Source organism: Sciurus vulgaris, assembly GCF_902686455.1.
Source record: "Sciurus vulgaris genome assembly, chromosome: 6".
Taxonomy (NCBI): Eukaryota; Metazoa; Chordata; class Mammalia; order Rodentia; family Sciuridae; genus Sciurus; species Sciurus vulgaris.
The window spans coordinates 39,610,784-39,625,907 of NC_136466.1; the positions used below are offsets into that span (position 1 = coordinate 39,610,784).

A 15,124-nucleotide genomic window follows, 5' to 3' on the forward strand; every position below is an offset into this window, starting at 1 on the left:
TGGGGGAGGGGTCAGGCTGCAGCCCCCTACCCCAGTCTTCCCTCCCCCACCTTCCTCCTCCAGCCTGTGTATCTGGCCCTGTCCATCACAGAACCCCACACTCTTAAGCCCACAGCATCAGGTTGGGCCATCCTCCAGGAAGAACCTCTCTTCATCGCTCATCTGAAGGTGAGAAGAGCAGTGGAAAGACATCTGGCTTTAGAATCTCAAGGCCTATTGGCTCTGTGTGACCTTGGCCAGGTCACAAAGTCTCATGGAACCCCAATTCCATGTGTAAGAGGGATAACACTCTTGACCTCCCGTCAGTGTTGACCTGGTTTGAGAATGTGTGCGTAGGGCTCTCCAGCTCTTAGTTCATGACTGAGCCTGTGGTGTGCCCTATCCCAGCTAGGGCTTGCCTCAGTCCAGCTCCAGGGCAGTGCCAATCCTCATCACAAGGTGATTCTGAGGCAGACTATCAACCCCTCCTTCCTCCCCCACTGCAGCTGCAAACATTTTGTTTTGCCATTAGAAGTGACTTACTTAAGGGAAGCAGAATTTTACAGGCAGTTTACAGGCTGGACTTGTTCAGTAGTTTCCAAAAGCCAGGGGAGGGCTGAGGCGGCCAGCAGCCCCCGTAAGTTGGGATAGAAGGGAATGAGAAGTGAGTCCTGAGTGGCCGACACTTTTTCCTACCCAACTGAGCACCCCTGATGGGATCTAGGTGTGTTAGGGAGCTAGAGGGAAAGGCAGAAGGAGGCCCTGGCTAGACTCTGGCCAATCCAGCCTCTCCAAACAACCAGGGCCCAGTTCCAAGTATGGGAAGCCAGGAAGGGCCCACAGGAGAAAAGGCAACCCTAGCCCTAAAGAGGCTTTCAGAGACCCCTACCCCGACGTGGTGGGTAGGCAAGGGCCCCATAACATCCTAGGGGCCTCGAGGGTAGCCAAGGACAATTTGAGAAGAGCTTGCCCAATTTCGCGCCCAGGGAGGGAGGGGCTGTCTGGCTGGGCTGTGCCGAGACACTAAGCTCTTCGCGGTTCGGGCAGCGAGAAGAGGGGACCCAGAACGCCTGGCACAGCAGGTCAGGAACGGAGGTGGGGAAATGGGGGTAGTGTCCCATTTTCATACCACCCTCACTCCTAGCGAGGGTTGCCTCGGTTCTTCCCTTCTACCCATGGGTCCCGGGGTGGCGTGGTTCCCTTTCTGTTTGCCTCCCTCTTCAGCCGAATGAAGCACAGGGCTCGGCAGTGCTTAGCACGCTCGTACTATGGTTTTAATAGACGTACATGGACAAGTCGATATAGACAGATTTATAATTCTATACAGTCAGTCCGACATACACAGGGACGCTGTAAACAGGGGCGCGGGCCGGAGAGCGGGTGTGCAAAGTGGGCGCAGGGCCCTGGGGCCGCGCCCCGCGCTCTTCCGGCTCGACTCTTGCACGGCGGGCGGTAAAGGAGGGGGGTTGTTCTCCGGGACAGGGGGCCACCTCCTGGACCGGGAACGGAGCAGGGGACCTGGGCCTGCGGCTAAGCTGGGGCAGGGGTGCTCAGACACGAGCCACCCCAACCCCTGCCGTGTCCGCAAGGCCAGCTGTGGCCCCTTGACCTTAATAAAGGGCTCCGGAGCGCGGGCTGGCGAGGGCTTGGGGGACGCACCGGGGCCTGTGCGAATCCACGGCTAGTGCCCGATCCCGGGCTGGGTGTCGTTCCCAGCCCAACGCCCGCTCCAACTCGGATCCGGCTTGGGCTAAATTATGCTCGGCGGGACCTAGCTAGGAGTGGCATCTTGGTTAGTACCGGGCCGGGGAATCCCAGGCCTGTCCCGGCTCCGCACAACCAGTTCGCAGGCGCCGCTGCTCAGGCGGGGATACGGGCTACAAGGGCGTCCTCTCGCTGCTGCCGGGCCGCGGATCTCGTTTCTGGTGCCGCGTCCCCTCCGCGGAGTGGGCCGCTGGGGCCCGTGGGAACGAACACACACCACCGGCGCCATCCCGAGGGAAATTGCAACTCATCCATTTTTTTTTTCGCGGCACTTTTCTCCCATGTCTTTTGTTTTTTTTTGTTTTTTGAGTTTTGTTTTGTTGAGGGCAGAGTGGGATCCGGAAAAGCAAACACAAAACCAAACCTGGAGGTGGGGAGGTGGGAAGGAGGGGTCCGCGTAGACGCGAGGTCTGCGGCGCGGCGAGTTGTGGCCCTGCGTGCGCCCTCGGTGCCCGCCCCCGCGCCTCGCCTTGCCGGCCGCGGGCCAGCGTGGCTCCGCTGGGCGGTCAGCTGTTGTACTGGCACGCATTGAGGCCCGAGGCCGGGCCCTGCAGGCTGCCGTAGCCGAACGACGAGTGCTGCTTAGACTTGAGCCGCAGGCTGGCTAAGCTCGAGTTGCACGTGTCCCGGTAGACGCTGTAGGGCGAGGCGGGTGTGCCGTATGGGCAGGCGCCCGGTGACATGGCCGAGTTAAGCGAGGAGCCGGTGAGGTTGTTGATGTTGTTGAGGCCCGAGTTGGGCATGCCGGGCACGGCGCCCGGGCCCATGCTGGACGGCATGGTCATGGAGGAGATGGAGCTGGGTGCCGAGAACATGGACTGAGACGACAACGGGCTCATGGAGTTGAAGAAGGTGAAGCTCTTGGTGGACAGCGGCGCTGGCGCCAGGCTCTTGGCAGCCCAGTTGTTGTAGGAGTAGCCGGCGGCGTACACGTCCTCGTAGGGCTGCACTAAGCCGCTGAATTGCGGCACGTAGCCGCCCTTGCACAGGTCCAGCTGCTGGTTACGCTCGCGCTTCCGCCACTTGGCCCGCCGGTTCTTGAACCAGACCTGGGGAAGGGGGCGGGAGAAGGGTCAGGGCTGTCGAGGGCAGGAAGGACCCATACCCCTACCCCTGCCACCCGGAGCTTTCCGCCCGTTTCTTTCTTTCTGAATATCGTTTCTTCTCTCCCTCTGTAATGGTTCCTTTCCTGTCCCCAGAAAATACTATTTTTTACCTTTTTCGGATCTTTATCCTCTTTCCCAAATGAAACCGTTTCTTCAGATACACTCTTTGAACAAACATTCGTTTCCATCCTTCTTTCAACCGGCTCACCTTTTGCATTCTTCCCCAAATGGCTCCCTATCTAAATATTCCATCCTTTCCCTTCTCCCTCAAATTCAAAAGATATTTTTCTTCCCTGAAACGTGACTCTCCATCTTCAACTTTCCGGTCTATTTTTCATCACTCAAATAGTCTGTTTTCATCTTTAGTTGCAATATTTGAATTTTCATTTCTGTCCCAAAGTTTATTTTTGTTCGGGCCACCTCACTATCTGAACCTTTTTCTTCTCCCTCAGTCTGTTTTCTTCTTTAGCCCCCATTTTTTTTTATCCTTTTGATTCTTCTCCAAATATTTAGTTTTTTTCCTCTTTCCAACTATCTGAACTTCACTATTTCTCCTAAATAGATGACTCTTTCTTTTCCTAAATACTTGATCCTTTTGCTTCTCCCTTAAATATTTAATTTCTTTCCTACTGCTTAAATATATGCCAAATATGTTTCTCCACAAATATTTAATTTCCTTTAGCTTACTAGTTTCTCTCTAATCTCCCCCTCCACTTTATCCTGCAAAAACTGGTAAGGACCTTATTTCCCAACTGTCAGGTCCTTCAGGATCTTCACCACGTGAAGGTACCCTGCCCTCCTTGACCCTTGTTCAGTCCCCGGCCTGAATTTCCTGGACTGAGTTTCCAGAGATCAGTGGCTGGGGGGACCCTGCATCTGAGCTTTCCCCGGGTCCCAGAATGGATACTACCTGATTCCACACCAGTCCCCACCATAAACCTGGACCGAATTAGTAAATTCAGAATTACTGAGTTGCTGTGTCTTCACCCAGAGTCCTACTGGCCTAGGCAGCCTGACTGGGGAGTGGTGAGGATTGGGGTTATAGCAGGGATTCTGTGGGTCAGGTGGGACTTTGGTCTGGCTTGGGCGACGTTTCCAATATCTGATTAAATATTTGATCACCAGGGTAAGAAATGATTCTCTTGCTGCTCTGGTCAGAAAACCTTGAGCTTACTGGGAATCAGTGAGACATGGAAGCATCCAGTCAAGTTTGGGCCCAAGACCTTACATCCCCCAAAAGGACTGAGAGGGCCATGCCACCCTCATTTGACCCCAGGCCCACAGTAGAAAGGGGCATTAAGCCAAGGTCCAGCCATGACCTGGTAAATGACTGGGGAAGGTGGAGACTATCCTGAGATTTTGAAGAAGTTAAGTGTGGGATGAGACCACTGTTCCAAAAAGTTTTGAAACCCAAACCCAGGCACCTTTCAGGCCTCTTCGAGGCAGCCGGCGAGGCAGGATTTGCCTTTCCCTTTCGGTTTCGGAGGAAGGCCCTGCAGCTCCTGATGTCCCCAATCATAGGGAATCCTCTGCTTAATCTCTGGCCTAGGATATCCCTTAACACTGAAGTGAATCCTAGACCCTCAACATGGAAGAGTCCCTCCCCTTGGGGCTACAGGTCTCTGAGATGGGGCTCGTAGAGCCAGAGGGTCAGATAAGAATTGGGAAACAGCAGCAGCAGCCAGAGGATCAACCTAGGGGCCTAGCAGATGCCAGTAACCGGGACCCAGGGTTGGGGGGGGGGGGTCATAAGTGGAGGGAGAGAGGGAGCAGGCATGAGGGAAAGTGTGAGTGCAGTCTAAGTTTCCGAGGGCTATGGCTGAGGCAGGCGGGAGCCCTCTGAACTGGTACCCTTAGACGCGGGCGCTGAGCTCACCCGCACACGGGGCTCGGTGAGGTTGGTCCACACCGCGATCTCCTCCCTCATGCTCATGTCGGGGTAGCGGTTTCTCTGGAACGTGGCCTCCAGCTCTTGCAACTGCTGGCTTGTGAAGTGCGTACGTTGCCGCCGCTGCTTCTTCTTCTTGGCTGGGTCCTCCGCGCCGCCGCAGCCCGCGCCGCCCGCGCCACTGTCCTCCGGCCCCTTGGGCTCCCCGCCGCGCTCCTTCTCTGCAGCAGGCAGGAACGGGCGCGGGTCACCTCGGGCTTAAGCCCTGTTGCACCCTGTCCCGGTTCCACCGAAGCGCCGGCCGTCAGCCCTCCCTCCCGCCAGGGGCCCTGGGAATTGTCCCCATTGGCAAGAGCCTGCTGGGAGCTGGTCTGCAGTAGGCACCTCTGGTCTGGCGTGTGGAGAACAACCCATGAGCCAGGGCCGTGGGCCTGGGTTCCTGGCTGGCAGGGCCTGCTCCCGCAGCTCCACTTACTTGCAGCTCCTGCTGCAGCTGTCACCGGCAAACATACACTGTTTTTACCGGGTGCTTGGGGGTCTAAATCTGAGGGAGTCTCTGCTTTTCGGAACTAGGATCAGATCTTCCAGGCTGAAGCTAGCGTGTCGGTGGGGCATGAACCAGGTGGTGGACTGAAACCCCTCCATTTTTTTCTCCCCAAAGCTGTGTGAAGTCCCAACAAACTCGAGTTCTCGGCCTTACTTGTAGGCCTCCGTCCCAAGGCCTGGAAAACCCCTCTATCTAGGTGATCTCAGGCTTTAGCCTCTCTTTCTTTAGATCTACACAAAACACATGCAGTGACAGAAAAGTTGAAATGTAAAGAAAAATAATTTAAAAACAAAACACAGAAGTTCAGAAAATTTCATAGCTCTCTGCCTAAAAACCACAGAAAGGGTCGCCAAAACAAACAAACAACAACAACAACAACAACAACAAAACCCTAAAAAAATCGGCAGGTAGAAAACACACAGCAAGCGTAAATTAAGAATCAAATCTTCGTCTAAACACCTCTAACTAAATACTAAATACAAAGCTGTACGTGTATAAACTCAGACATTTATTTCTCTGGCATTTAAAAAAATCCATGTATTATTGTAGATAAATTTTGAACCCCTTCCCATAAACATCCTCGTAGACATAAATTTTAAATCCCAGAGAAACACATTATAGTTAGATAATTTAAATTCCTCAAATAACACACTGCCTATGGATTTAGAGAAAATCTAGGAGAAATGCGCCATTTTGGACTGGCTTTTTAAAAGCTCTCCAAGAATAATGCTGTTTGTTGATATTTTAAATTCCAGAGAGACACATCTAGTATATTAATTTTTTCCAAATAAAAATAGTTAAAATTGTTAATTCATCTTCCTAGATTTAGTTTCTTAAAAATCAATCTACGGTTCTATGATTTTTAAAATAAAAACCAACCAAACACCGCGCTTTAAACTTTTGAAAGCAGAAGTACAGTCCAGCGTTGATTGTTTTTTAACCAAGCAAACAGAACCGCTCAGGGAAAGTTACTTAGAGATGCAAAACAGAAACAAATAGATATTTAAAACGCGAAGAGAAACACTTAAGCGGTGGTTTAAGAAATGAAGGCCGAAGAGGCACCCACAGCTTGGGGAGTGGCGAGCCGGGAGCACGGCGGCGACGCAGAGTTGGAATCACGAGCGCGGGAGTAGCTCCTAGAGTCCGGCAGCTGGGACTGGCCGGGGATTTGCCGCACTACTGTCCGTGCCACCCACTCGCGGATCAGCTCGCGTCTGGGGGAAAAGCCCAAGCTCTCGGACAAATGGACAGCCCAGTGGGATACATGCCGGAGCTGAGAAGGGAGCTCGGCTGGACAGCCTAGTGGCCCCGAGCTCTGGCCGCCCACGTGGGCCATGATCCCTCTCTCCGGGTTTGGTTGACCCTGCCGGGGGTATGACCGCGCCCCTTGGCCGGCTGGTCTTCGCAGTCCTCTGTCTCTTCCTTTGACTTGACGTTGCCTCCTCCTCTCAGTTTGTTCGGATCGCCCGCCCCTTCTCTTGGGTCTGTCCCTCTCAATCTGCATCACCCTGTCTGTCAGGGTGCCTGCCCACCTCTCGGTCTCTGTGGGCAATTTCTTTCGCCCGTCAGTCCCATTCCCTTCGATCTGCTTCTCTTCCTTAGTCCCCGCGGCATTTCAGCGCTCACTTGCGCAAACCCAACTTTTTCTCTCCCTGTTCTATTTGCCCGAGATCAACAGGGGTTGTCACTCCAACCCCCTGGTTATAGGCTCATATCTCTGCCCATCTCTTGGCGCGTGGGAACCGCGTGAAAGTGCCTTAGTGTGTGTGCGTGTATGCGTGTGTGTGTAAATTTCCACCTTCACCTTCAGGTCAACACCGGGAAAAAGAAAGCTCTTTAACCCTCATGGGGCGGAGAGAGAATCTGGCTGTGCCGCGGGGAACCAGGCCTTGCTCCCCGCGCCCGGGTAGGATCAGTGCGCGCGGCGCGGGGAACCGCGCTTACCTGGCAGCTCTGTGTCAGACGACTCGCTGGCTGAGTTCTCGAGCGGCTCGCGGGGGTCAGCGGCGCGGGCCAGGTGGAAGGCGGGCCCCATGTCATGTGGCGGCGGCGGTGGCGGCCGGAGCCCCTCCGGCAGCCGTTCCAGGCTCATGCCCCCCTTGAAGGCGTCCATGGAGGTGGGGACCCTGGCGGGCGCTCCAGGAGCCGGGGCTGGGCTCGCCCGGCCGCCCTGGCTGCGACCTGCGAGGACAAGAGCACGGCTCCTAAGCTGTTGCCCCCCAGGGCTGCCCGCGCAGGCAGCGACGCCGCGCCCGCTCCATGGACCGCCCGGGACAGCGGGGCCGGGCGGGCAGCGGCGGATTTTTGCGACCGAGCGCCTAACTCTGCGCTCCGCACTGTGCTCCCGCCGCTCGGGCCTCAGCCGCCCGCCCGGCCCCGGCTCCGGCTCCCGATCCGGGGCCGGTTTCTAAGGCTCCGGACGGCGCCGGCAGAGTCAGTCTTAAAGCGACAGTGTGCACCGCCAGGTTCCAGCAGTCCCTGCGCCAGGGGTGGTGGGTGGGGTGGGCCTGGGTGGGAGGGGGCTGGGGAGGGAGGGAGCGAGCGAACGAGCTAGCTAGGGAGCGCGGGCGGAATCCAGCCCCGAGCCGCCCGCGCCGCCGCGCCCTCTCTGCCGCCCTCCCTCCCTCCCTGCCTCGCCCGCGCCCTCCCCCTCCGCAGCCACCTTCCCGCCGCCTCCCCGCCCCCCGCGGCCTCACCGCGCCTCTCCCTCCTTCCCCGGTGACACACCGAGTTCTCCCTCGGCCTTACAAAAGAAACGCATCTGGTCTGCAAGTCCCGCGCGGCTCGTGCCCACCTCGGGCCCCAAATGACTTGTTTCGCTCAGAGCCAACTCCTGTCTGGGCTGCCTCGAAGTCCCCAACCGCTGGCAGGAACTGCCCAGGATGAGTGAATGTTCGAGGAGCAGGATCGCGCAGAGCGGGCGCCTTGGAGCCAGCGCCAGGGCGGGGGCAGAGCCCGGGGCCCGTTCCGGCAGCTCCCAGCGGTGTCCTCGTCGAGGGGCCGCCGGCCCCTCCTTCCCCGGCCTCTTCTCCAGGGAACTCGGCCCGGCTGAGTGACAGCCGCTTGCGCTCTAATGGGCCCCCGGATGCTGCCTCCTAATTAGCTTGGACCCTCTCCCCTAAGGCTGCTTCTCAGGCCTCCCTCTCTGCACCGCAGTCAATTTTCCGGGATTGGGATAGAAATGATGGCTTCTAATCAGACGAAACGTTTCTGTTGGCTCTAGGCCGCTGGCGAGTGCAGCGGGAGACCCCAAGAGCTCAGCCAGGCTCCATTGCCTTTTCTACCTCTCCCCTTATTTTGCACCTTCAACGGCCAAGCCCTGGCCTTGGCAGCCAGGGGGTTGGCCTTGGCAGCCTCTGTCATCCTTCAGGGTAGCGTTGCCCTGGCGCTTGGGGCCTGTGCTCTGGCTTCCCAGGACTTCAGGCACAGGCCTGGTAGGCCAGGTGACTGCTGTCTTCCAACGCTGGGCGGGCAGCGCAGGAAGCCTTCTCTTCCAGATTCTTTCCCACACGGTGGTAGCTAAACTGTGGCTCCAGGGGGCCCTGGCTGGCACAGGCAAAGACACTCCCCCCCCCCACCCCAGCTCCCAAGAGTGATCCCCTTCTTTAGTCCTCCCACTTAAGTGAAGTTTGTTGAAGGATTTTGCTCAACAATTGTTAACTGGCCCTGAGACCTCAGCATCTTGAGCAAACAGGCTGCAACTGGGGCAGCAGGGCATGGCCCTGACCTGCTTCTCTGGCCACAGCCAGCCCCCAGATACTTCTGTTCCTCACCTGCCCACCAGTTCCATTAGACCTAGTAACTGGAGGGGCAGTGTGGTAGAGAGGAGAGTCGCCTGGGGGAGAAACATTTCCCTACTCTTGGGGCCCAGCACCCTCATCCCAGAACCCAGGACATCCTGATCTCTTTGGGTCTCTGCTTGGACTGACTGTCCAGGTGTCAACATCAGGGTCCTCCAAAGGCTCTCCCTTTGAGTTTTCCCCCACCCCTCCCTCATCAGAGGGAGGCACCCAGACTGAGCTCCTTGATGAAGATTGTGGGGGCAAGGACAGGCATGAAGGGTGGAGTCAGGCATGCCTCCCACTCCCTCACCCTCAGCTCAAGTTTCCCCTTCTGAGCTGTGGAGAGAGGGTCCAGTGCCTTAGGGCCTGGTCCGTTCTCACTGGGTGTCTATGACACAGGGAGCAGGGTCTGAGTGTGAGGAGGGAGGGAGGATGCTTTCCAAGAGGAGGGGAAGGTCCAATGACTGTGGTCTTCCTCTTATAAGACCCCCAGGATGAAATTAGCCTTGGTCAGGGGAAGAAGGACATGGGAAGCATAACTGCAGAGTTGTCGCCCTCCGCTCTATCTTTTACCACATTCCTTGGCTGAGTCTCCTTAAGCTGTGGACACCACCTTTCAAGGAGACATCCAGGTGCTGCAGCATGCTAGGGAGTGCCCCTTCACACACAGTCCTCCATGTGTCTGCTTTACCCTGTAGGACAACCTGGATGCACACAGGCATGGGAGTGTGCACGTTCACATCCCTACTTCACTTCCAGGTAGGTATGCTCTGTATACATGGACACACACACTATGTGCTCTTTGGCATGAAAGCTGGCTGCTGTTGGATAGGTGTGTTCTAAGCCCACAAAATGGGCCTAGGTGGGAAGCACAGTGCATATGTGGGTGGGGACATAGAAATGAATGGTCTGTTTCTGGGGACTATGAGGCCCTCTGTGGATGTGGACTGTTTTGTGACTCTGCACCTACAACTGCTCAGTCCAGGATGTGCATCCTTCACTATTGGTGCATTTAATGCAGTTATTGAGTACCTGGTGCATGCCCTTCTGGACCCAGGCCCTTGACATTGCTCCAGGCAGACACAAATTCCCTTTATTTGAAGATTTTGATGCCACCTTTGTGGATGGAAACACCCTCAGACCCTTTTGAGTGATGCCTGAGCCCAACTACTTAGCTGACCCTTAGCTCCAAAGAGAGGCTGAGGCTAAGGAGTCTGTAGGGTGTTCAGTATTGAATGATCAAGGGAGAAGGAAGGGACTGGTTGAAAGGAGGCTGTGGTCTGATTAGTTAGAGAAGGGACCAAGACAAACTTTTGGTTCTTTCCCAGCTACAGTCTCCCGTGGCTTACTGTCCTACTTGTGTAGGAGCTTCTGGCACACTCACAGACCCCTCCCCCCCAACACAAACAGGAGGTAGCAATCTTTTGGGAACAGAGAATCGATGCCCCCCAACTTTGCTGTGTCACCTCAGGCATGGCTTGACCTGTACTGTGCCTCATGGGACTCTGTCAGACATGGGACTCTGCTCACTGCTTCAGTCTCCAGCTCACTTGATGTTGGGATGGGCATGAGGAGAGGAGCTGGGACCATGTGCCCTATTCCCCCATTTCTTTCTAGCCACATAGAGCTTGCAACAATTTTGTGATTTTCAAGATATTTGGGGATTAAGGTCCTGGATGAGTTGAGCAAAGGGGCCTGAGCTGTTGTAGGGGTTTGATGTAGTCACCACAGGGAACCCTTCTGAAGCTAGGCTGACTCAAAACAGATTCTGGGCCCAAGAGCGGTTTAATAACTTAATTTGGGAAGGGTGGTTGGAGGGCCCTCATGGGGGGGTGTCCTTCTGCCCACTCACAGGGGTACCTTGCTCTAATCCTTGCTCCCAGAATCAAGGGATTTTAGGAAAAAGGAAAGAATGTGCCATGGCTTGCCCCCAGGGCCATCCCTGACTCTCTGGGACATTCCAGTCCTAAGCCTCTTAGGCTTCCGAGAAGTTCAAACTAGAAAACCCAGTTTTGGAGTGCAGTGGGGACCACCTACCTCCTCTGCCTGATCTAATACCCCTGTCCCAATAAAAGCTATTTTTTTTTTAACACAAGCAATTTCCGGGGTGGGGGGAAAGGAATGGGGAGTGCTCTCCTAGTCCAGAACGCTTCCTTGGGATTCTTTAGGCTTCTTAGGACCCAGTTCTGAAGCTTCCTGCCAAATGGGGTCCCCCAAGTTGTCCTGGGTGAGAGCTAGGATGTATTTGGTAGGATGACTACCAGAGAGGCACAATGAAATGAAGGAAATACAAGAAGTCTCCCTACTGGTAGGGCCCACGGCTCTCCTGTCCACGAAATGCTGTCTCAGTTCTAGAGAATGACTGAGCTGAGGGGAAGGGAAGGCTTTGAAAGTGGCAGTGGCTAGTCACATAACCAGGGAGCAAAGAGCCAGCTTTTGCTGTCCCACAGCCTTTTCTTCCCAGCAGCTGCTTTCCTGGGGAGAGGACACTCTGAGACTCTCTTGGTTTCCCCTCTGTATCCTAGAGTCCAGGCAGCCTGGTCTCCAAGCCTAAGCCCCCTCAGCTTTTCCCTGGCAAAGATGGAAGGCCCAAAGCAACCTGGGGAAAGGGCATGGGCAACCTTGTCCTCTCCCATGCTCTGCCTGCTGCTTGTAGCTTTGGCCCTTACCCTAGACCTGGGGGGTAACTCTAGACCTGCATCCTCCACCAAGTGGACAGCAACCTGGGGTTTCCTCTCTCTGACCCTGGTGACTCTGAAGTCACTGGGATGCCAAGAGAATATCCAAGCCTTACTCTGTCAGAAAAGTGGGCTCAAATATCTTTTAGATTCAGGGGATTCCTAAAGTGGGAAAATCTTGGAACCCGAATTTTAACCAGGGGCTCCCATTTCTACGACCTGGGCCTCGGGGCCCTGGCCTTGCCACAACATAATCATCTCAAAATTTGAGACTAGTCAATTTCAAAATTTGGAGACCCGGTTCTAGAGAAGCGGCTGTGTGCTCAGGGACCCTGCGTCACCAACCAAACCCGAGAGATAGCCGCGGAAACGTCTTTATTGGACTTTGCGAAGAGGACTTGAGTATTCTCTCAGCGGAAGGAAAAGCTTAGCCTGTGCCAGCGAGGGCAGGCCGCCATAGGTTGGGGGCACCTCGGAGTGCGGCGGCAGAACATCGGGGTCCGGGATGAAGAGAGCAGGGGCTCTGGCCGAGGTCTGCTGCTTTTCTGCGATATTGCTGCCCGAACGAACGAACGAATGAAGCGGTTTCGTTTAGGAAAAATACCCTCTTGACACGAAGCTACGGCCAAAATCCAGGGCCGTCCAAAGGGGCCAACGTTTCCACTCGTGGTGGCGCCCCCATCTCTGGGCGCAACCGGGCGCCCCTCTCGCCTGCGGCTTTCTCCCAGAAGCCCCCTGCATCCCGCGCTGCCGCGAGGGGCTTCCAGGGCTGCACCTTCGCGGGGCCAGAACCCGCGCCCCTGAGGCTGCTGCCTTCTTGGGGTGCCTGAGGTCGAGGCACAGAGTGGGCCACAGATCAGGTGAGATAACATTCAGTGACGGCATGCACTGGGCTCAGGAACGAGCTCCACGCTCTGCCTCGATGGCGCCTGACCTTACACGCGTTGCGCTGTCCCGCTCAGCTGGCGGGACCCCACACACGCCCGGAGCAAACAGCTCAGGACTTGGCCATTATCTCTCGGCGCCCCTCCATCGCGGAGACCCCGCGCCTCTAACCCAAAGTCTCTTACCCCACCCGGGCAGCACTGGATCTGCTGCTCGTCGGCTCCGGGCTCGCCCTCCGCGGACTCTGGTGCAGGTTTCGGCTCGGCGGTGGCTCCTGATCCAGCTCTGACTCTGGCTCTGTGAACTGCTTCGATCCCCGCTGGTTCGCTACATCCCAGCGCTCAAGGTCGGGGTTGCCTCGGTTGGATCCGCTCCTCCCGCCGCCGCCGCCGCCCGTCGCCCGCGGGAAAGGCGGGGACACGGGCCGGGGAGGCGGGAAGGGGGGGGGAGGGGAAGCTAGGCGTTCGCCTGAACCGGCTGGGAGGGGGCGGCGTGCAGTCCCACGGGTTAGGGGCCCCGGCCTCCCTCCCCGCGCAGGTTAAGGTCCGCGCAACTGGAGGCCAGCCCGAGTCCCGGGAGCGCTCCCCGGGACTGCGTGTGCTGGGAGGGGCCAGCGGCAGGCAGACGAAGCCGCTGCGGGTCCCAGCCTGGACCAGCACGCTTTCTCTCTTTGGGCTCAGTTTCCCACCTTGCACATAAGCGGCCGAGCCTGATTTTCGTTTAGTCGGGATCTGGCGGGCGTTTCCCGGGGTCTTGCCAGGTGACCATCAAGCCGGGGTTTTAGATTCTACCTTTCCTCCTTTCTGCTCAGCCTGCGGGTGGGAGCTGGTCTTGCTTGTTGGCAGGCAGAGTCCGCTGCGCAGAACTTGGCAGCCATGGAGGATTGAGGATCGACCCCAGGGTAGGGGTGGGGTGAGCTGGGGAGGAGCGACCGCCCGACTTACCGTGCTTGGGGAATTCCTTCCGTCACTCCCCTCAAACGCTGGACATCAGAGGAAAGGGGAGACCGACCCCACCAGGAAAGACACTTTTGCGAACCCCTTGTCCAGCCCCAGCGCCTGAACACGCTCCAACTGTCTTCCTGCTCCAGGCTGGCAAAGTGGGAGGCCTCGACCCATGTAGCCCCGCGGCCCCGCAAGCCTGTCCCTGGATGACGGCTGTTGGGAGATGGGCAGAACTGAGTGGAACTGAGAGCTTGCCCTTCACACACACCCGCAGCCCACAGTGTGCCTGGGCAGTGCTCCGTGGCCGGATAACCTTGCGCTTGAAGCCTACTAGGGAAAACCAATTGGTTAAAACTATTGCTGCTTCCCCAAGTGCCCAGATTGAGCCAGCAGCTGTTGGAGGCAGTGGGATGGGAAGGCAAATCGGGCTGTGTCCTGCCCGCTGACGGTCGCGGGGTCCGGGGCAGCCGCTTAGGTACAAGGTGCGGGAGATGGCAGCGCGGCGAACAGGCATTAATGTTTCATGAGGTGTAGTCACCGGCGGCGCCTACCTGCCTGATTCTCGCGCACAGTGCTGCGGGCTAGGCCGGAACCCTTCGCCCGCACAGGCGCCCTGCTGGTTGGTGCCTCCAGGGCCGCCTGGCCCTGAACGCAGACACCCGGGACCCCTGCCCCAACCTCCAAAGCCGGAAGCCAGGCCGACCTAGGCTCGTTGAGGCCTTGGTGTTAAGGCCCTGCGAAATGGCCCCTGTACCCTGCCGGGCCTTTGGTGGGAAAGGGGGTTCTCCACAACCATCCCTTTGACCCTCATCAGCAGGAGCCCCTCTCTGGTGGGTATGAGGAGCTAAGGTGCTTACAGAGTCTTGAGGGCTAAGAGGGGAGTCTCCAAAGCTGCTGCTTGCAGACCTGGACTGGGGTCTGCCTGGATGAAAAGCCATCTTTTGACTTGGAGCCTGCGCTGTAGGGATTCCAGTCTTCCCCTCCCCCACATCTCCTATGGCTGTTTTATGTGTGAAAATGGCCTGTTGGCAGAGTTTTCCTTTAGAGTTGCTGAGCTCAGAGGCTTCTGACCCTGTCTTCTGCCACCTTCACGCACCACAAGTGCCCAACATCTTCAGCCATAAATGCAACCTTACTATGGAGTCACAGACAGACACCTAACTGGGGTGGCATTCACTCAGGTGTCTGTGGCAGGAAGTTGCACCCTCCTATTCTTGCATTCCTGATTTTGTTCCAGGGGGTCACTGGGCAGTGTGTGAGATTCTCTGTATGTCCTTGTTCCCAGGCAGTACCTATGGTGGTCAAAATGCTGACTCTAACACCAGAGACCAGAGTTGGAATCTTGTCTTGTGTGTGTGTGTGTGTGTGTGTGTTTACTAGCTATGTGACTGGTTAAGTCATGGAAGGGCTCTCAGCCTCAGCTTCCCTACCAGTGAAATGGGAGAATAATAGCTCCCATTTCCTGAAAGATGGATGAAATGATGAAGGTCTGAGGCTTGACCAGGAATCCTGTGTGCAGAGGGACTGAATGCTAATGGTGACATTTGCCAG

At 56.6% G+C, this 15,124-nt stretch overlaps 1 protein-coding gene across 1 annotated transcript; it reads right to left on the minus strand.

The window, feature by feature from the left end:
• Positions 1 to 1,243: 1,243 nt before the first annotated feature.
• Positions 1,244 to 12,858, minus strand: PITX1 (paired like homeodomain 1). The gene is made up of 4 exons (XM_079143859.1): positions 12,815 to 12,858; positions 7,229 to 7,465; positions 4,726 to 4,958; positions 1,244 to 2,792 (listed from the first exon to the last, which is right to left on the minus strand). Exons 2-4 carry the CDS (start codon positions 7,395 to 7,397, stop codon positions 2,250 to 2,252), a joined length of 945 nt encoding a protein of 314 aa, XP_078999985.1. The 5' UTR covers positions 7,398 to 7,465; positions 12,815 to 12,858; the 3' UTR covers positions 1,244 to 2,249.
• Positions 12,859 to 15,124: the final 2,266 nt, after the last annotated feature.

Bases quoted from the DNA above. Each gene is read 5' to 3' on its own strand.
- PITX1 (XM_079143859.1), bottom strand. From the start codon at position 7,397: ATGGACGCCTTCAAGGGGGGCATGAGCCTGGAACGGCTGCCGGAGGGG. The intron at 4,959-7,228 runs GTAAGCGCGGTT...TGCCTGCTGCAG, and splicing joins GTCTGACACAGAGCTGCCAG to AGAAGGAGCGCGGCGGGGAG. The intron at 2,793-4,725 runs GTGAGCTCAGCG...CCCCTTCCCCAG, and splicing joins TCACCGAGCCCCGTGTGCGG to GTCTGGTTCAAGAACCGGCG.